General features: G+C 37.7%; 1 protein-coding gene and 1 long non-coding RNA gene across 4 annotated transcripts in view; one reads left to right on the forward strand and one right to left on the reverse strand.

Moving 5' to 3' along the window:
* Positions 1–328: 328 nt before the first annotated feature.
* Positions 329–20,803, reverse strand: part of Crtam (cytotoxic and regulatory T cell molecule) — a 31,923-nt gene continuing 11,448 nt past the window's right edge. Inside the window, exons 3-10 of one of the 2 annotated variants that reach the window (XM_015490035.2) lie at positions 18,777–18,929; positions 16,870–17,013; positions 14,038–14,199; positions 9,597–9,677; positions 6,547–6,630; positions 4,370–4,516; positions 3,066–3,152; positions 329–1,212 (exon numbers count right to left, since the gene is read on the reverse strand). In XM_015490035.2, coding sequence (XP_015345521.1) covers positions 1,082–1,212; positions 3,066–3,152; positions 4,370–4,516; positions 6,547–6,630; positions 9,597–9,677; positions 14,038–14,199; positions 16,870–17,013; positions 18,777–18,929 — 989 coding nt within the window. In that variant the 3' untranslated portion in view covers positions 329–1,081. The remainder of the gene's footprint in view (positions 1,213–3,065; positions 3,153–4,369; positions 4,517–6,546; positions 6,631–9,596; positions 9,678–14,037; positions 14,200–16,869; positions 17,014–18,776; positions 18,930–20,803) is intronic. The other variant, XM_048795727.1, reaches the window with a different exon arrangement.
* Positions 14,086–19,983, forward strand: LOC125613914. 2 transcript variants are annotated; one of them, XR_007344491.1, is made up of 6 exons: positions 14,086–14,188; positions 14,271–14,389; positions 17,307–17,373; positions 18,856–18,965; positions 19,163–19,224; positions 19,751–19,983. It is a non-coding gene; the product is annotated as an uncharacterized LOC125613914 (long non-coding RNA). The 2 variants fall into 2 exon arrangements; XR_007344492.1 differs by having other exon boundaries at positions 18,856–18,909.

Raw genomic sequence — 20,803 nt, forward strand, 5'->3', positions numbered from 1 at the left:
TTCACTGTGCCTTAAATAAAATGGTAGGAAAAAATAAATAAAAATACATGTCCCATGTCACTTTCATATATATGTGAAGCAGGATGTGCAACTTGGATCACAATCATTCGAAAAACAAGTATACTTTCTTTTCTTTATTAAAAAATTTTTATTTTTTTAGACCTTTAAAAATTTTTAATTTTTGGTACTATAGATGGAACCCAGGGGTTCATTATCACTGAACTACACTCCCAGCCCTTTTTTATTTTTTATTTTGAGACAAGGTCTTGCTAAATTGCTTAGGGCCTCTCTAAATTGCTGCGGCTGGCCTTGAACTTGTGATCCTCCTGTTTCAGCCTTCTCAGCTGCTGGGATGACAGGCATATGCCTCTGTGCCTGGTTTAAAGAAATTTTTAAAAACCATTCATTAGGTCAATGATCAGTCAATAAACTCATTATTTCCTTTTGTACATGGAAATACCAGGTTATCTATCAGGTCAGCTGAAGTGATTTAGCAGTAAAGTCTAAGATAAGAAATGCTAATTCTTGAGTCTTTCCTGAGCTCACTGCTTGTGTCTTGGGGCTGTTGAGTCCATCCTGGATTTATTCATTGTGATGCATGGCTCCTCCCTGTCACGTGTTGGTTACATCTTCTTAAAGTCCATCTTGAAAGTAACCTCCTAGGATCAGAGATCTTCTTTAGGTACTTCTCATCTCAAACATCTTTATTTTGTGACCAGAAGAAAAGATATTTTAAAGAATTCTTTTTTTAAGTAGTTCTACTAGAGCCCGGTATCTAAAAACTCCTGTTCTCTCAAGGTAAGATATTAGCTGGTCACATTGACCCTGATCCACAGGCTCAGGGGCTCTGGAGTAGTGTCAGGAATAATAGGTTCCTTCTTTCTTTCTTTAAAAAAATTTTTTTAAACTATGAGCTTTCTGTTCATGGTTTGGTCTCCATGTTGCTGCCCTGGCTCAGAAGACACCATCTCACATTGCACTCAAGGGACACTTTTCATGTCACAAAAATGATGCTCCTTCCCACGGGCTGTTCCACTGATGGCGTGGCTGGCTGAAAAATCATCTCGTATTGCAAGGAGCACTACACAATGCTCTCTGGGATATGAGTGTGCTTTCCTTCTAATTTTGAGTGTTCTGCATTTTCCTTCTTCTTTGTTTTTGCTTCTGAGTACAATCTCGTGATATAATTCATGCAACGTTTAGAGTGAGAAGCTGAAAAATAAAAGATAAAGATGAACATTTATCCTGAACAACATTGCACCCATTTATCGAAACGGTTTGATGGGACATCATGATTTTAAGGTCCACATCTGACAAAACCTAAGAGTCCCTGATACACATAAATGGTCTGAATGCATTGTTATACCTTAATTTTTAAAAAGTCTTTTTCACATAAACAACATACTAAAAAACTAAAATGAAATATGTAGACATTTATGCTGTATTACGTGTGTGTTGCTGAAAAAAGCACAATGCCTTCAACAAAACTGCATATTAAAAATAACAGGGCTCATGGGAAATACAGGGCTGGGGCAGACCCCTCGAAGCTGTGCAACTGGACATGGAGGCAGCTATAGAGAATATCTTTTAAATGTGCAAAAGAAAAAAATACAGTGAAAACATTGGATTTGAGGGTGCTGTGGCAGGGAGGATGAAGGAGGAGGTCTGCATCCAAGAGAAAGTGCCACCTCCTATGAGCGTGGTGAGCCCCTGGGATATCCCTGTCTGTGGAGGGCAGGGCTGAGTGCAGGTCCTCATTTTAAAATTTCCTTTAAGTTGAACTGCAAGGGCTTCTGCTTTTTAACAGCTGAGCTAAGGGGTTTTCTTTTCCTGCTAAGGGGCATAATTCTCCTCCTACTGTTTAGGTTCCCTCACCTGTGAAAAATATAGGAAGCTACACATTATATGACATCATTCTCTATGCTTTGTAACCCAAGGGTCAGTCAGAAGAAGTTTACACACATTCCTTGTCCCTGCCCCAGTTCTCACAGAGTCAATTCACTGTGTCCCTCTTTTTTTGTGAGCACATCTATTCTCTCTTTCCATGGTGCACTCTATTAGGTCAAAACAAAACGAAAGACAAAGGTATTATAAAAGACCGGGCTTCCTACATAAACCTCAGTCAAACCAAGAGAACCTAGAGACACAGCTCACTATATTTCTTGCAGCTCCTCGAAGGCAGAATAAAGTAATCTGCATGGAGGACATAAAATAGTTGAAAAGTATACATTTCTTACTCTTCTCCCTAAAACTAGCCTACTGGATCTTCATCCAATGCCCCCCACCCCACCTTCTTTCCCATTAAGGTTCTTTTCATTTTCTCTACTTATTTTGCTTCAAGAATCACAATGGAACTACCCAAAAGACCTGAAACATTTCTGCTTGAATTAGTTAAAGCTGATATTCATTTATTCAATACAACTTTACCAAGCACTCCATTGGTGAGAGGCCCTGTGCTAGGACCCAAGGATATAGGATAAATCCAGTTACTCACAAGATGAAAGAATATTGTGGTAGCTAAATCAAAAGCACCAGAAATCACAGTATGGTCTGGGAAGTGCTTCATAGTAAAGGTGTATGTAGCACACTCTGGGGCACAGGAAGGACACACAACACCCCAGTGTGTGACAGAAGTCAGGGGAGGCTTCCCCATGTGGAATACCTTCCACAACATGAGCTTAGCTACTGATTGTTTTTTATTTGGGTACCAGAGATTGAACCCAGGGGCAATTAACCACTGAGCCACATCTCCAGCCCACCCCCACCCCTTTTTTATTTGTATTTTGAGACAGGGTCTCGCTAAATTGCTTAGGGCCTCCCTATGCTGCTGACTTTAAACTTGTGAACCTCCTGCCTCAGCCTCCTAATTCCTGAGATTACAGGTGTGTGCCACTGTATCTGGCCCGATTATTTTTTTAAGATGCACTTCTTTAAATCTTCAAAGTGATTTGAGAGGTTGATTTTCTAGTTCTGAAAATCAAGCTTTGATATTTCTCCCTTCTCCTTAAAGCGAATTGACAAATGAATCTTATTTTTCTAACATCAGGTTACACAGTTGGACTTACTTTGTCCATTTTTCTCTTGGGAAGATGTTTCATCATTATTTGACCTTGATCTGTAACTTTCTAGGGTGTGTTCTGAAATTTCCTTTTCTGCAAGAAAAGAAAATTAAATTGTTAGTTTCTGGAGCCTTGGACATCATTCATATATAGAAATGTTTGTTTGAATAAGTTGATGCCTTGGTAATGGAACAATAGCTGTCTTATTGTGTTCCTGTATACTCCAGGTTCTCAACATGGAGCTTTTAGTCTTTACTAGTATTCCTACAGGCACTGGACAAAGCACTATAAGAATGATGAAGTTCAATGACAGCAGAATAGAAGCAAATAATGTCCTTCAGAGGGGAACAAATGTAGGACCCCTAAAAGAATGATGGGGGTGAATAGTTAATGGGAAATTCTGAAATAATCCTATGGCATTTGCCTATTGAGCAGGCAGAGATATGATGAAAAGTCAGGCCCTGTCTCTAGGTTATTTGTAATGAGCATATTAGTCTAGTAACAGTCCAAAGAAGATATTAAACTAGTAGACATGATACTTAAAAAAAAAAAAGTCAGAGATCTTCAAAGTTGTAGTATTTTGCCTTGGTAATACACAGTTCTGGGGGTATTGAGGCCATATGTGACTAGATCAGCACTGTCTAGTAGCACTGTAGAAGCCACACATGTGATTTAAAGAATTCTACTAGCCACATTCAAGAAGTAAGAAGAAGCAGGTGAAATTGATTCAATAACATGACTTATTTGACTAGAACACCTATGATGATATGATTGTTAGTATGTCATATTCCTGCGTGAACATGCTAGTGTGTATACTGAATTGGGTGTGTATTTTATCCTTACAGCACATCTTTTAGGGACTAGTCACACATCAACTGATCAATAACCATCTTGTGGCTCCTGTACCAGATAGCACAAGTCCAGATAATGCCTTGGGAGGAAAGGATTAAATCCTGTTACATGTTTATGGGATGAATTGGGTAGACAATTATTCTAAATAACTTTTAAGGTTTCTTCTAACTCTGGTGTGCGTTCAGTTTATATATTTTATTATTTATTTTTAAAATTTATTTTGGTACTGGGGATGGAACCCAGGGGCACTTTGCCACACAGCTACATCTGCAGTCCAATTTTAATTTTAATTTTGAGACAGGATCTAAGTTGCTTAAGGTCTTTTTAAATTGCTAAGCTGGCCTTGAACTGGCAATCCTCCTGTCTCGGCCTCCCAAGTTGCTGGAATTACAGGCCAGAGTGTGCCATTGTGTCCAGCCAGAGTCTATTTGTTTTAATGGGTATCTTTGTCCACTCACCCCTCTTCCATATCATGTGTGCTTTCCGCAGCTTCATTATGAAGAGCTGCACTATGATGAAGAGGATGAAGATGAGGAAGGACACCAGGGTGAGCAGCAGAATGCCACTTTTCTTCCTCGTCAATTCGACATACTGAGGATTTGCTTCTACAAGGGAAATGAGAGGATTTTAGGCAGTGTTCTTTACATTGCCCTTTGATTATTGAGGGATACACAATACTTTCACAATGTTTTATAGGCGAAGCGAGAACCCAGATGAAGAGATGGGGCAGAGCTTACTGCTGAAGGTAAAGAACACACATTATTCACGTTCTGCAAACAGGCAGAGCAGGCACACAAACAAGCAAAGCAATTCTGTAACAGGATGATTTGAAAAGTTGTTTTAATTTCATAGAAATACTTATTTTTCATTTTTAGAGAAAGCATGTAAGAATATTGACTTATTGTCAGGGGATTCAAATTAGCTGTAAGAAATGGTTTTTAGCAAAATGTAGTCAGGTAGCAAAAGAGGTTGTTAAGGAGATTGGAGAACTAACTAAATCAAATGAAAAATCTACTTATCTTGGCTAGGTTAAATGTGGCTCTTCATGAAGGCATTTGGGGATAAACTAGATGAGCTCTAAAAAGTATTTATAAACCTAGAATTCTGATCCTATGGGCTACAATTTTGCTAAATGTTCTTCATCTCAACCAATAATTAAAGAGTGCCAGCCATGCGGAGAACATCATGCTTAGAGCTTCCTAAGACACAATTCCTATGTTTGAGGGGGTAGTTTTCTCTATATGTAAATAAATTAATTAACAAAAACAAACGAAAGTGAGATATCTTATTCAAAATTCTAGGTCCACATGTGTTGATATAATAATGTGTTCCAGGGTTCAGAGTCAAGAGTGGTTGCTGAGGGCTGAATTGGCCAGGAAAGTTTTCAGGGAAGATACTGGCCTTGCAGGAGAAGAAAGGCCAATAAGGATGTTCCTCCTTCCAATCAGGGCAGTTAGGATACACAAGGGAAGTGTGACTGAAACATGATGAGATTTTCAGAGAAACATGTGTATCTTGTAGGGACTCTTTAAAGGAAGGACTGCAGAGGTAGGAGGGGGTGTACTTTATTGTGGTGGTGGGGAGCTCAACTCTGTGCTGCATACTTTGGGAAGCCATAAAGGTTTTCAGAACACAGGTGTGCAGAGTGCAAAGGGATATTTTGTCAATAGGATCCAAACATGGACCCCAGGAAGAGAAATTGATGTTACAATATCTCTATGAGAGATTATGAGGTTCTAAATTCAGGGGTGGCAGTGATAATGACAATATACCTGAAAAAAAAAAGACTCAAAACTTCTTGGAGGGACTGGGGTTGTGGCTCAGTGGTAGAGTGCTTGCCGAGCATATATGAGGTACTGGGTTGGATCCTCAGCACCACATAAAACAACAAAACAAAACAAAACAAAAAATAATGGTTAAATTCTTAAAAAAAATCCTTGGAAACTGGCTGTTTTTATATAAGCTGGGGGGGGGTATGTGCATATGTATATGTCTATATCTATATATCCACAATTATAAAGGATTACACTAAGATTTGGGGCTCTGCTTTAGACAAGCTGATTTTGTGGAAAAAGTTGCTATTTGGTTTTTAGCAATGTTGAGTGAAGGAGATGAAAGAAAATTTGGTTAGAGAGACAGAAAAATGAAACCGGGACTAATGCTCAGAAGAATGTTCTGGAAATACAGGTATGAAAATCTTCCTCCTACAGGCAACAGTAACAATCTTGGGAATGGGTAAACTCTTTAAGAATTAAGAAAAGTACAAAACATGAAGCAGTAAAATTGGAAGTAGACTCACGTTACCCCAATTTTTTTTTTTGTGGGATGGGGGATTGAACCCAGGACCTTGTACATGTAAGGAAATCACTCTACAAACTGAGCCATATCCCACATTTAAGATGTCAGGAAGAACTGGAGTTAGCTAATGAATACAGAAAAACTATGGTTAGCAAAGGAAGATGTCAAGGAAGGCAGGAGGCAACTAAGTCAAGAAGGGACAAGGGAGTGATTAACCCATTGTGTCATAAAGGGCAGAAACGTCGAGAAAAATGAGGACTGGAGAAGGCCATTGAATTTTTCCACTAAGAGGTTAAAATGTCAAGTGTTTATTCTAAACACAGTGGGTGATACTTACCAATGGTCAAGTCAAGGTACTGAGTAGTTTGCTCTTTCTCTTCCTTGTCAATCTCTGGTATACTAGAATTTTCCATCATTGAGACTATGGTGAAAGAAAGTAAGACATGTTATATGCCTATGTCATCTATTCATGATTTTGCATATAACTGCTATAGCTTGCATGCCTGTCCCCTCCCAGTCTCATATTGAAACTCAGTTGCCATTGCGATGATGTAAGGATGTGGGACCTTTAAGAGGGTGGTGAAGGCTCCATCCTCCATAAATGGATGGAGGCCATTCCTGCAAAAGAGTGGATTGACCCTCTTGCTGTCTCTCCTACTCTTTCTTAGCAAGAAGGTCCTCATTAGATGTGGCCCCCTCATTATTGGACTTTCCAGCCTCCAAATCTGTGAGCCAATTAGGTTTCTGTTCATTGTAAATAACTCGGTGTATAGTGTTCTATTTTAGCACCATAAAATGAACGGAGATTATAGCTACCTATATAACTATATATATTCTGACTAAAGCAGCTTGAAAGCCATATTAAGTGGTCCTCATTTTATTAAAAAAAGCTCATTTTAAAATTACTGTTTTAAATTTTTTTATTTTCTCTTTTAAAATAATGTAATAATTATACATTTTTATAGAAAACATATAATGATCAAATTGGGGTAGAGTTTTCATCTCATCATTTCTTTGTTTGAAACCTTCAAACTCCTCTCTTTTAGTTTAAAATATATCATTGTTTAATATAAACTATGGTTATTATGCTGTGCTGTGGAACACTAGAACTTTTTCCTGCTATCTAACTGTATTTTGGTAACTGTTATACAACCTCCATCTAGTCCCATTCCTACCCTTTAGTAATTGCTATTCTACTGTTTTACTTTTGGATCAGCTTTTTAAGCTTCTACCCATGAGAGAGAACTTGTAGCATTTATCTTTCTGTATCTGGCTTATTTCATTTTGAACTACTATTTCTTGCAAAAAAACCAAATAGTTGCAAGTGGCTAAGTTCCCTTTGCCTTACTATTTTTTTTTTAGGCAAATATTTATTTTTACTTTACTTATTTATTTTGTGGTACTGGGGATGTACAGGGGTGTGTCTCCTCTGAACTACATCCTCAGCCCTTTTTTATTTTTTGAGAAGGACTTGCTAAGCTTCCAAGGTTGGCCTAAAACTTGTGATCTTCCTTCCTCAGCCTCCTGAGTTGCTGGGGTTAAAACTATGCGCTGCTGCGCCTGGCTAGGCAGACACTAGTTGAAAGCTTACCATATACCAGGCCCTAACTGAGCGCTTGGTATCTTTTATTTCTTACTACAGTGAGGTTTTGAGGAATTAGTAATATACCTAAAGTTCTGCAGCAAATTCGTGGCAGAACCAACAACAAAAGAGTATCTTTGAACTCTAGAACCCCAAATTTATACTGTTATTTCATACTTTCTTCCTGATCAGGAATATTAGGAAGAAGGTCCTTAGGACACTTCAAAATAATCACTAAACATGCAGATATGGCATCCCAAGGTTTTGAATAGGAACCTATAATCCCAGGTGCACAAAACAATGCTTTTTATATTGAAGTAAAAGCCTCAGTTGTCATTCAAACTTCTGGTTGCCTCTCCTTTAGAAATAGGATTTGCTAGGATGATGTTGCCTGATAAGACAAATCATAAAAATAGAAAAAAATCATAAAAATGGCTTTTTCAGATTTTGTTGCATATTTTTTCCAAATTGTCTTTCTCTCCCTGGTTCTTTTTCCATTTGAAGTCTTTTTAGCCCATTGCACAGCGCCACTGTGTGGACCCAGAGGGGAATGAAGTCTTCCATGCTGCTGAAAATGGGTGTTATTAGCGACAATAAAATCACAGAAATTGGAAGCTGAAAGGAATTTTAGAGACCATATTTCTTAAATCTTATGTTGTATAAGAAAACACAGAGCAGGAAATTGAGTTGCTCAGTAGTGGTGCTAGCCAATTTAAAGACAACTAGATTCTAAACACGTTTAAAAATATTGGTTTATTAAAGCAAGTGATGTGGCTGTTCCACTTCATAATATTTTCAATTTCCATTGCCCTTGAAAACTATATGGTACATGTTGTATTTATCAGTGTTTAAAACCCCCAAACATTTACTTTTAAACATTATTCAAGGTACACATTTCTAAAAATGTGATCTGATACTCAGAACTATGAACATGATAATGATGTGAAAACACTTCTTACCAAATGAAATTATTATAGAGATACCACAAGAAATAGAAAAGGATCATAGAGGAATTTATGGCATCCTGAATGAGACTGTCTTGCTCAAAACACCAAAACAAATTCATCCATCTGTTCATTAAATAACATTTATTCATTCATTCTGAATTTTCTGAGCACTTGCTATTTAGCCAAAGACTATGCTGGGTAAACTATCAGGCTAAATTAAATATATGATTATTGCTCCAATTGAACCATCTAGTGAATTCACTGCCTAAAGATCTGGGACTATAAAAAAATTAAAAATAAAACTGTAGTTATAACTCAAGCTTTCTAAATTGGTCTTATAGCTCAATGCTGTCATAAAAAATAAATGACCTAAGTTTTTGACAACCAAGTAATTGATGTGTTTTCAAAGGTGATTTTGTTATTCCATGACAATACCAGATCCCAGCTCCTCCTTCTGGGCTCTGTGTGGAATGAAATTAAATCTGTGTTTTGTGTTTGCTCTGTTCTAGGCAAGGGAAAACAAGAATGAGTCTCCTCATAAATGAATTCAACCTTGTCATTTACCACAGAGGAAATTCAAGTTCATAATCATGTGTGCAATTTTGTGTGTGCGTGCATTACATCTCCAAAAAATAGTACTGAATGGTCAAAGCATGCTGTTGCTCTCTGGTCCTCCATTATACGTCAGCCCTCCTGATGTAGCCCTATTTCAGGACAACACACAAAGCTGGAGCCAGTGGAGGGGGTGGGTCTTGTGTGGTCTTATTAAAAATTAAAATAAAAATATTCTTAAAACTTATAGTGACCTTCCCAAGCAGGCACGACCTTTTGTCACGTTTCAGTGATTTAGACACTTACCAGTACTTGTGGGCTGCTGAGGGTCTTGAGAGGAGAGAGAGCTTTTCTCCGGAGCATCTGAGGCTGTCTCTTGATCAGTAACTAGGAAAGGGGAAAAACAAAATTCTGCAACTACAGAGAGCAATTTTACCCACATCGTGCTCAGTAAAACAGAACGTATTTGCCTGCTACTTCCTTGTGGAGGTTTTGCAGAAACCTCAGAGCTGTGTATTCCACAGCTCTTGCTCTGGTTTTTCAATCTGTACCCTGCTGGTTGTCCATCTGTTAACCCGACCAGCTTGCAAATGCAGCGTGCTGGACTTGTGAGTGTTGGTGCACTTGGCAGCAGTTGGCAAAGGGTGTTCACTGCCTCTGTCTGTATCCATCTACCTGTCTGTCATTCCCTCTACCTTTCTGTCCGTCTGTCTACCCAGCCACACATCTATCTTCCTATTTATCACTTAGGTGGCTCTGGAGTCCCCCCAAGCCTAGGTTGAATTCCAGTGCTGCTATTTGCTGGAAAACATGCCTAATTTATGTAACACTCAGTATTTTTTTTTTCTTCTCGCAGAAGTGGACATACTGACAGCATGGACCTCTTTGGATATTTTTATAAGAAGTAAGAAGCTCATTCAACAACATAGTACAATGTCTTGATGTTTATGGAGCACAGTGCTTACTAAATATTATTATATAATACTGAGAACTACTTCGAGATGTTTCCAAAGGTTCAGTTTAGGATGGATTTCACCCATCAGTGAACAGGCCCACATCCAGGAAGAATGTAACAACTACATGTCAATTCACCAATATGTGACGTGTGAGTAATGTCTCCATGAAATTTGTGTACTTCTCAGTGTTTATTAAATCTAGGAATTTTCTGTGGTTTTGAAGGTGTATCTTATTAATCAAATATGTGTAATTTTTTTGGAAAAGTATAAAAGCTTGAGTTATGCCTAAGAACTCTGGGAAAAGAAAGAATTATTGAGGAAATGTTAGAGAACTAGTAATACAGTAGTACCCCCTTATCTATAGGGGATGTGCTCCAAGACCACCTGTGGATGAAGCTGTGGATAATGTCAAACCATATATATATATATATATATATATATATATATATATATATACACACTGAGGCTTTCCCTACACATACATACCTATGACAGAGTTTAATTTATAGTCACAGGAAGATATTCATTGCAGTAAATAATAGTAAAAATGACAATTATAACAATACATTGCAATGAAAGTTATGTGACTATGGTCTCTCTCTACATATCTTACTTACTGTAACTCAGCCTTCTTGCTGAACCACTGGTAACTGAAACCATAGGAAGCAGAACCACTTATAAGGAATAGTTGTACACACTGTAAGTCTAAAAGAAGAAGGCTATTGACAATGCAAAGAGGAGAAAGTTTGAGATCTAGTCAAATATAAATGCTGGAAGGATATGATAAAAGTGGCATCCTGTGGGAAGTACTGGGGACATGTAAAACACAATTTATCAATAATGATGGAAGTCTTTTAACATAGTAATTAGTATATGAATTCAGATGATTATATGTTTGTGTATGTTTATATATGTATAATTTGCATATGTGTATGTTTGAACTAGTTATATATATTTAAAACTAAAATTTGTGTGTACTTTGATTTATTCTCTCAGTCCACACGCTGCTGAATAGTTGTATTTAGACTGTTGTTTTGATTAGGTGGACTCTAGCCACATTTACCTCCCTAGTGGGCCAGGATGTTATAGACCTCTGCTATGCACTGTGGTATACATTAACTACACTGTCTATTTAAATTTTAATTAATTAAAGTTAAATAGTATCTAAAATATAGTTCCTTAGTAGCACTAGCTGCTTTTCAAGTTTGAATTCATGTCCGCCACTGTGAACTTGGCAGCTTTCAAATACTTGAAGGCATCTGATGAGATCAGTGATGCTATTATGGAACAGATTTTGATATTGAAATGTGTCAATGTTTGAAAGATCTGTATAACTCTGTAATTCAGTATTTTCCAAATGACCAAGGCATAGTGTTATGAAAATCATGCCAAGGTAAAAGATTCATTCAAGGTGCAAAATAATTCAATGGATTTTAATATAACAGAATATGAAAAGTTCATTTATAGGGTCCAGGGTCCACATAGCAACTAACCTTTAAGAAGCTATATCTTGTTGAGTATAATCTCAAAGAACAATATCCACAATTATTAAAAAAGGCTATTAAAACTATTCTCTTAAATGATATATGTATGTGTATACACACACACACACACACACACACACATATACACATACACATTCAATGGCATTTTACTCAGCCATAAAGGATAATAAAATTCTATGTTTTTCTAGTAAAAGGATGAAATTGGAGAACATCATCCAGTGAATTAAACCAGACTCAGAAAGTAAATAAATATGCGCCTATTGCTGTGATCAGCAGGCCTCCTTCAAACTACCACATGATTTCCATGGGCCCCTTTCTCTTCCAATTACATATTTTTGTGAAGTTGAATTATGTGTAGTTCAAGCAAAACAACATATTGAATGTAAAATTTATAAGAACCTAATTGTTTCTATTAAGCCGGACACAAAAGAGATCTTCAAAATGTAAAACAATGCCCATTTTTGACTAATTTTTGATATTACAAAATATATTTTTTAAAGAAAAACATGCCATTTCTGTTAACATTTTGTGAATTTATTATTTTAAAATAAAAGCTTAAGTTCATATTTTGGATCCCTCAGCTTTACTTTCCGATAGGTAAATATTGACAGATACAATTTAAATAAGTAAAAGTTCTTTGAGGTCTTAAAATTATTTTTAAGAATGTAGAGGGGTGCTGAAGTAAAAAATTTGAAAACTGTTCAATTTAAAAAAAAATCTACAGATAAGTAACAGGAAATCAAAATTCCTCATTGAGAAGATGAAGTAAGTGGTTCTGAAGAGAGTCTGATCTCCTCTAATGCACCTCGTGTAGGGTGGCACCTCATGGACATGGTTCATTGCCCCCCACCCAGGTCCTACGCTACAGAGAGGGCAGGAATGAAAGGTTCAGAACTCTCACTTGTAAATGTGTTTTAAAGCATCCTCAGCTAGCAAATGTTTTAAACTAATGACTATTTGTAATATCTGAATGTCAACCTAGACATAGCTCACCAAAGAAACAAGGTCATAAACAAATAGAAGCCACCACCAGCTGATGCTCGCAGTCCTCTTTGAGTACTTAGAGATCTGACTATGGCACTAGATAGTCAATAGATCACAATACAACTCATCTTAGCCTATTTTTATAAATATTTCTAGATGTAATTTTGAGACATATAGAAGTATAGCATAAAAGGAGGGAAAAAAATGATAGATGGCTTGAAACATTGCTGAAAAGTAAACATACATTCCCACCCAACATTGTTGGTTCTCTTATTTAAGAACCTAAATGACTCTGTGCTCGAATTCTACTGGCGGAGGGGGAAGTGTGGGGAATCACCAAGGGGTAGGGGTGGGTACACAAGATTACAGTGCAGCCCAGACTGTGGGGCCTTGAGTCTTCGACTACAGCTTCCTCAATAAACTGTTTTTGGTTGGTGAGAAAGGGGCCCATGGACAGCATGTGGTAGTTTGAAGGAGGCCTGCTGATCACAGCAACAGCCTGCACAGATTAGCGTGGCAGCCTTCCCTAGTGAGGTTCCACTAAGCAACCTTGCCCTGAACGAGTGCCTTTTGTCATAAATTATTTCATTTGATCAAAAAGATTTTTCAGTAATGTATCCTCATCCAACATTTTCCTCTTTCATTCGTGTGAGCAATTCCTTGTACTCAGGAATCTCATTTTCCAGCAAGAAGTACCTTGTAAAATAATGAAGCTCAGAGATCTACTACTGACAGGCCAGTGATTCCTGTAGCTTCTTATAGGATCCTTGGCTTGAAGAGTTGTTTGGGGGTTTTTAATTATTTCTTGGACTTTGGGGGAATCTTTAATACAGTGACAGCAAAGTATATCTAAAGGGCCACCAACTCAATGTAACTGTGCAATTATTTTGTAAGAACATATAACGATATTGACTAGTTTTGATAAATTTTAGTTACTATCTCCTTTTGGGTCAAGTACAACGATGCAGTATGCTTCACATGCTCTCTCCAACAATGTAATTGCAATAAAACTATCTGCAGTCAAGTAATGCTAGCTGTCATTATCAAAGAGAGAGAATGGTGCTATTTGCATGTGGTGCTCTGCTAGACCTCACGCCCAGCTGGGAGTCTTCTGGGCATTGGAACCCTTACAGTTCTGTCCTCAGCTGGAGAAATTTCAATCATTGCAGAAACATGCTATTAAGGAGATCTTTGTTGACAGTAATCTCACTCTGAAGGACTTTGCCCACTCCATTTAATTTTGTTTGAGAGTGCAATAGGAAGGTGAATGTAAAATGACTGAAGACAATCATTAACCCTTACCCAAATCTTCAAGCCAGAAGGATGCAACCAGTTTTCTCCCTTGCAGGCCCTTGTGTCGGACAATGCAGTCCACTGTGGAGTTTTTGCCGTATGTGTGCAGTACAAGGGTGCTGGTCGTGTTGCACTTCTTCCCATCAGCTTCAAATTCATGGTGGGTTCCGCCTATATAGAAATTTAAAGAGAGATAAAAAGCATGGCTTTTTAATGCTCTTCCATGGATTTGGTTCTGTTAGAGACCAATGGCTCGGACTTCGTGGCAAACATGTTAAATTTCTAACCGCAATCTAACCTCAGCCAGCTGCCTTGTGTGTGTGGGCTCTGGTCACAAAGGAAAGCAGGTGAACAAGAGTGGGTGAGTTCCAACTAATTCTTCACTACTGGGGAAAAACTTCAAAACTTACAGTGATTTCATAAGAAGGACACAAGGACCTGGAGCTTACTCAGGTTGTATGAATAAGGCAAGTTAAAGGAGAAGCCTTGCGATGAAGTAGAATTGACAATGGACTGGGAATTCGATCCAGGTTTTAGTTCTTTTCTCTCTAAAACTCTATTTGGTCCTCAGTATTCTTAACTGTACAGGGTCCTCACAGTTCTCAAGGATGTATGATTACTTAGCCATGAAAGACAATGAATATTGAAATGTAAGCAAACCATTAAGTAGTTCCCAACACCACAGTTAATTAATTAGCCTGTTTCAGTTAAAGGTTGAAAGTTTGGATTCTTTGTCCTCATAATATTTTTAATCTATCGTTATGAGTGTGACACGGTACTACATTATATAAGGAAGATCTTGTTTGTTCCAAATCCATTCGGTCTTTGACCTATGATGGCTTAAGATTTTTCGTGTTTACGATGGTTGAAAGCATACCATGTGACCATTCTGGTTTTTCACTTTCAGTAGAATATTTATCAAATTACACAAGATATTCAGCACTGAGTTCACAATAGCTAAACTGTGGAAGCAACCTAGATGCCCATCAATAGGTGAATGGATAAAGAAACTCTGAGATATACACACACACACACACACACACATACACACACAATGGAATATTACACAATATTAAAAGAGAATAAAATTATGGCATTTGCAAATAAATGGATGGAGTTGGAGAATATAATGCTAAGTGAAGTTAAGTCAATCCCCCAAAACTAAAAGCTGAATGTTTTCTCTGATTAGTGGATGTTGATCTATAATGGGGTGGGGTGGGGGTCCTTGGGAAGAATGGAGGAACATTTGATTGGGCGAAGGGAAGGGTTATGAGTGTAGGAAAGATGGTGGAATGAGATGGAAATCATTACCCTAGATATGTGCATGATTGCACGAATGGTGCATCTCTACACCATGAACAACGAGAGAATTGAAATGTTGTGCTCCATTTGTGTACAATGAATTGAAATGCATGTTGCTATCATGTACAACTAAGTAGAACAAATAAAAAAGTAAATAAAATTTAAAAAAGGATATTCAGCACTTATTATAAAATGGTCTTTGTATTGGATTTTTTTTTCCATGTATAGGCTAAAATGTGAGTGTTCAAAGCATGATTAATGTTTGATAGGTTAGGTGTATTAAGTGTATTTTTCGTTTAAGATATTTTAAATTTATAGTGGATGTGTTGAGATGTAACCCCATGGTAAGTCAAGGAGCATCCATATATGTATTTTATTTTTTAGTTTGATTCTATTTTAAAATTTTTACCATTTTTAGTTAATTCATTAATAACTAAACATATAGTGGGATTTACAATGCCACATTCACACCTGCAAACAACATAATTCGATCAATCTCATTTCCAAGTACCCTCCTTTTCCCTCCCTTGCTCTCTCTCCTGATCTGCTGACTCTGCTCTGACTGACTTCCCTTATAGTAGTTATTGTTACTTAATTAGTGTATTTTAATCATATCAGATGAGATTATATATATTATATGATTATTTGTGGTATATTCATACATAGATATAGCATAATCTGGTAGATTTCATTCCCTACTACGTTCCCATGCCCTCTTCTCCTCCCTCCCTCTTGATAGCTTTCCTCTACTCTATTGGTCTTCCGTCTATTTTTTGTGAGATCCTCACCTTTTTAAATATTTCTTTTTTTCTCCATTCTCTTTCTCTCTAGCTTCTGTATATGAAAGAAAACATTTGACCCTTGATTTTTTGAGTCTGACTTATTTCACTTAGCACGATGTGCTCTAATTCCATCTCTTTACCTGAAAATGACATGATTTCATTCTTCTTTATGGCTGATTAAAACTTCATTGCCTATATATACCACATTTTCTTTATTTCTTCATTTCCTGATGGACACCTAATCTGGTTCAATAACTTGACTATTGTGAATTGCACTGCTATAAACATTGGCATGCATGTATCATTATAGTATGCTAATTTTAGTTAAACAAGTGGGATAGCTGGGTCATATGATGGTTACACTTCTAGTCTTTTGAAGAATCCCCATATGCTCATATATGTACTTTATAAAATATATTTTCAATTTTATGCCTGCAAAAAACTTTCTGTTCACAGGTAATAACTATATTACACTTCTTACTTTAGGAAATATTGCCAAGTTTTAGGAAAATGTTATAAATATTCCACTTTATTTCTACCTTGTTTTAAGCAAAAGCATTTTTATTTTCTGCAATTAGCCTTTTAGTATCAAGGCATAACATTGGTTTGGTTATAAGAATAATTTCTCTGGAAACAGAATAGATGAATTATTCAATGGTATTTTGATACCTTTGGCCACCAGAGGGCGCCAGAACATTTAAAAATTCATTATAAATCTAAGGAGAAAGGTAAACAAAGAACTGGTTTCTCTCCTTACTGTATATCTCCATGCCATTCCCCAGTAGCCAGGTTATCTGTGGTGGGGGCTTGCTTCTTGTAGTGGAGCATTTAAGTACGACATGGTCTTCTCCATTTAACCTTCTGATAACTGAAGCTTCCAAGGTTGGCTTCACAGGAGTTGCTAGAAGGAAATTGATTTTTCTATGTTTACTTAGTTGGTCATCATATCTGAGCAAAGCACAGAGCCTAAGATTCTGTAGGGATGATTGTAGGACATAATCCAATGAATGGGCACATTTTTCACTTTATCTTTCCCTGAATCCAATCATGTTGAAGGGCTGTTATATGCTTGCAAAGTTTCTTTAGCTGAAGTCAGACTGTTTGTCACTCAGGGTGTAATTAGTCCCTGAAAGTTCCAAAACAGATGATTTTACAACAATTTGAATGTGATATATTATTGTATTTGGTTGGTAGACACTAGGTGAGGGAGATACCTGGATTCCGGACCTACCTCTATCACTGGCTGGTTGTAAGAACTTTGGTAAGTTCCCCAGCTTTTTGGCACACCAGTGTTTTCTCACCTGTGATGTGAAGGAGATGGCTCCTTCAGTTCTAAACTTTCCTGAGTCTATGACTTATCTCAAAGTCAGTTACTTCTGTCCCCTCCTGACATCAAAGGCACTCTCTCTTATAAAGGACCCATTGGTCCTATTTCTCTATGTTTTTGTCTTGGAAATACTTTTTAGTTGGGCTTATTTCTTCTTCTTTTCTATCCCACTTCTACTTTGGTCTAGAATGTTGCTCTTCTATCTTTATTTAACTTGTATATCTGCCATTGAGACACTGTCAAGGCACTTATTGGCTCCAAGCATGCGCTAGATATGTCACATGCTGACAACACAAAGATGAAAAAGACAGGGTCTTCTGAGGAGCTGACAGTCTGGTGGAATACTCAGCCCCTAAACTCTTAATTAAAGGATCACGTGTTGTAGCTCAGTGTAGAACAGGTGCTTAGTGTGTGTGAAGCCATGGATTCAATCCCCAGCTCCATAAAACTAAAAAAAGATGAAGTATTTCAGGCAATGATAGCAGAGTTTTGAAAGCCCAGAAGGACACATGACCAGCCTGAACCAGACTGGCACCACAGGTGGCCAGTCACACAGGGGAGAAAGCACGGAGGAGCTGAGTCACATTGATGCTCCAGGCACTCAAGAGAGTCACTCCTTCTCGTTACATTCCCACCAGGCCTTTCCTTTACGACAGGCGTCACACTGTAATTCAACCAGAGAAGTCTGAGGAATTATTTTATGTGAGTTGTGGGATTATGTTATTTAGAGATGGATATAAAGTAATGTTTTTTAATTGTTCTGTTCTGCCACCAAAAGATGGTAAGACATATACTGGTCACAACTGACCATCTGCAGAACTGAGCTAGTCCCCAATGATCAGGAGACTCACTTCCTCTGCATACCCCCCAACAGAAAAGAGGAATTGTTTGGGAGAGGATGTGAGCAGAGCATCCAGTGCAACTACACGCGACTCCATCCTAACTTAGGATTCACTGTCACCAAGTTCTTTTAGTTTACCTTCCTAAATAGAGCGCAAACCCCAATGGGCAGAGGTTGCGCCTGATTCCTTTTGGATCCCCTAGAGTCTCACATGGCGCCAGCATACAGTTGAAGCTCATCCAGTTTTAATTCTTTTTTCTTTTAGTTTCCCGGAAAGAAAATTCAATTGATGCCAAAGGCAAATAAATTCACAAGTTCACAGTTTAATCTAGAGCTTGTCACTCAAAATACTCTATTTCATTTTCTTTTACAAAAGATAGCAGAGGTGCCCCCAGGAAATGCTTTCTTACTAGCAACACTTTGTAAACTAAAAGGTCAAGATTTAAAAATGGTAACTACATTCCCCCTGCCTGGGTTTACTTGCTGGGGTACCCACCTAACACAGTCACTTTCACTTCCTTTGTGCTCACGGAGTTGCTGTAACGTAAGCACTTGTATGTTCCTTCATCTTGCAGGGTTACGCTGGGCACACTGATGGAGAGCTGGGTGGCAGAGTGATGAAGAAGCTGGTATCTGGAATTTTTTAAAGCTGTACAAGAAGAAAATAGAGCTGTTATGAGGAAAGGTGTCAGATGAATACAGATTGATCATTCACAGGAATAGCTTTTGATTTTCATACTTTAAAGGAACAAATGTCTTCGTTTGAGCCACCCTCCAAATTCTAGTGTGATCAGCTGGGTGCTTCTCAAAGATAGTTTAGGAAATAAAATATTTCAATAGTGGATCTGCGAAATAAACAAATTGCTTTGTTTGTACTTGTAGGAAATTACGAATGCTAGACGGGACAAAGATTCAGATTGTAGGATTCTAGTTGTTTTTCCAAGGTAAGTGCTCCACTGATTTACCTCTTTGAAATTTGATTCACTGAAGGTCATATTGTCACAGGGAATTCAAGAATGGAGATATATGCACCGATAAATGCACCAGCTAAGTGATTTTTTTTTAAAGCTAAGCATTTTTAAATTTAGACATGTTCGTTATTGTTTGAAGATTCCCATAGATTATGATTTAGTCCTTCCAGGTGTTTAGCCAATGCCAAAAAAAGGAAACTCTAAGAAGTTCCAGCCAATAACAAGCTCTCTTCTTGACTATGACTGACATGGGGTTTCCATCTGCAGTCAAAGATCCCCTAACAAACAGAGACTCTGGAAATTAGTGGTTTTGCTTATTTTTTTTTAAAAACTGTTAAGATGTATAATATGAACAAACCTAAAATAGTTGAACCTTAAATAGTTGTGTGTCCTGGGGTACTGATATTATATGAATTAGAATTCTGGGATTCTCAATCTCTGCTCTGTTGACATTTGAGAGAATAATTCTTTGTGATGGATGCAATACGGTTCATTGTAGGATGTTCAGCAGCGTCCTGGGCCTTCACCTGCTAGATGCCAGAAGCAGCCCCCTGACCTATTTCTAACAACCCAAACCATCTCCAGACATGGTTCAATCTTCTGGAGGGCAAGACCATTCCAGGTGCAGAACCACAGAGACAGATCAAGCCATTATGCAGCTGAAATCCCAGAATTTCCATCTTCTCCCAATTTCCCAAAAGAAAAATGAAATAAAACACCAGAAAGCATTATTTAACAGAAATATCTCTACTTAAAGTTTATTTCTCTAGAACTTTTATCAATTAGTACTTTCTTATTCTATTGGAATCTGGTATTAATAGTTGGTTTAGCTTGAAATGGTATATATGGTTATTTTATGTTTAATATATCAATATTTCATGTTTTCAAAGCATATAAAATTTTTTGGTACTCTGCTTTGTAAACAAGAATAGAATTTGCTGTCGTAGATGCTTTATCAAATATCTGGCAGTTAGGAATATTAAACTGAGACATGAGATAGTCTCATGATAAAGGGAAGGCTTTAGTAAAATCTTGTCCAAAGTCCAAGAGATGAATGAAATAGATTTTTGAGACTTGATTTCCACTTCAGGCATCTAGTGCTCATTTAATGTGTGTTTGAGAAGAGAGAAACGGCTTTGTCAATTCCTACCGCTTAGAGGTCTTGATTTTATGTTCAGACCAACGGGAGGAAAAAGAGATTTCTGAAAGGGGGCTTTGAAATGTGACTTTTGATTGCTCAGATGACTAACAAAGCAGCTGGCTTCAGAGGTGGGGTGATAATGTGGGCTACGTGAGGTGAGGGCCCCCAGGTCGATCCACTGTCTGCTTCTCATTTTGCTGTGGGTGTTTCATGGTCACCGAGAGTCAAAAAGCAATGTGGGGGTGAGGTGGGGACACAGAAAGGTGCTTTGTAATTTGAGCCCATTTAACAACCATTCTGGTGGGGTTTCCATTTCAGACTTCCTGCCCCCAGAAAAGCAGCCATGTGTCAAATGACTGGCTTTGGAGGCGTGATTCACGTGTGCAGTAGGAGGGCTGAGCCCACCCTTAG

The sequence above is a fragment of the Marmota marmota genome, unplaced genomic scaffold, assembly GCF_001458135.2.
Source record: "Marmota marmota marmota unplaced genomic scaffold, marMar, whole genome shotgun sequence".
NCBI classification, from domain to species: domain Eukaryota; kingdom Metazoa; phylum Chordata; class Mammalia; order Rodentia; family Sciuridae; genus Marmota; species Marmota marmota.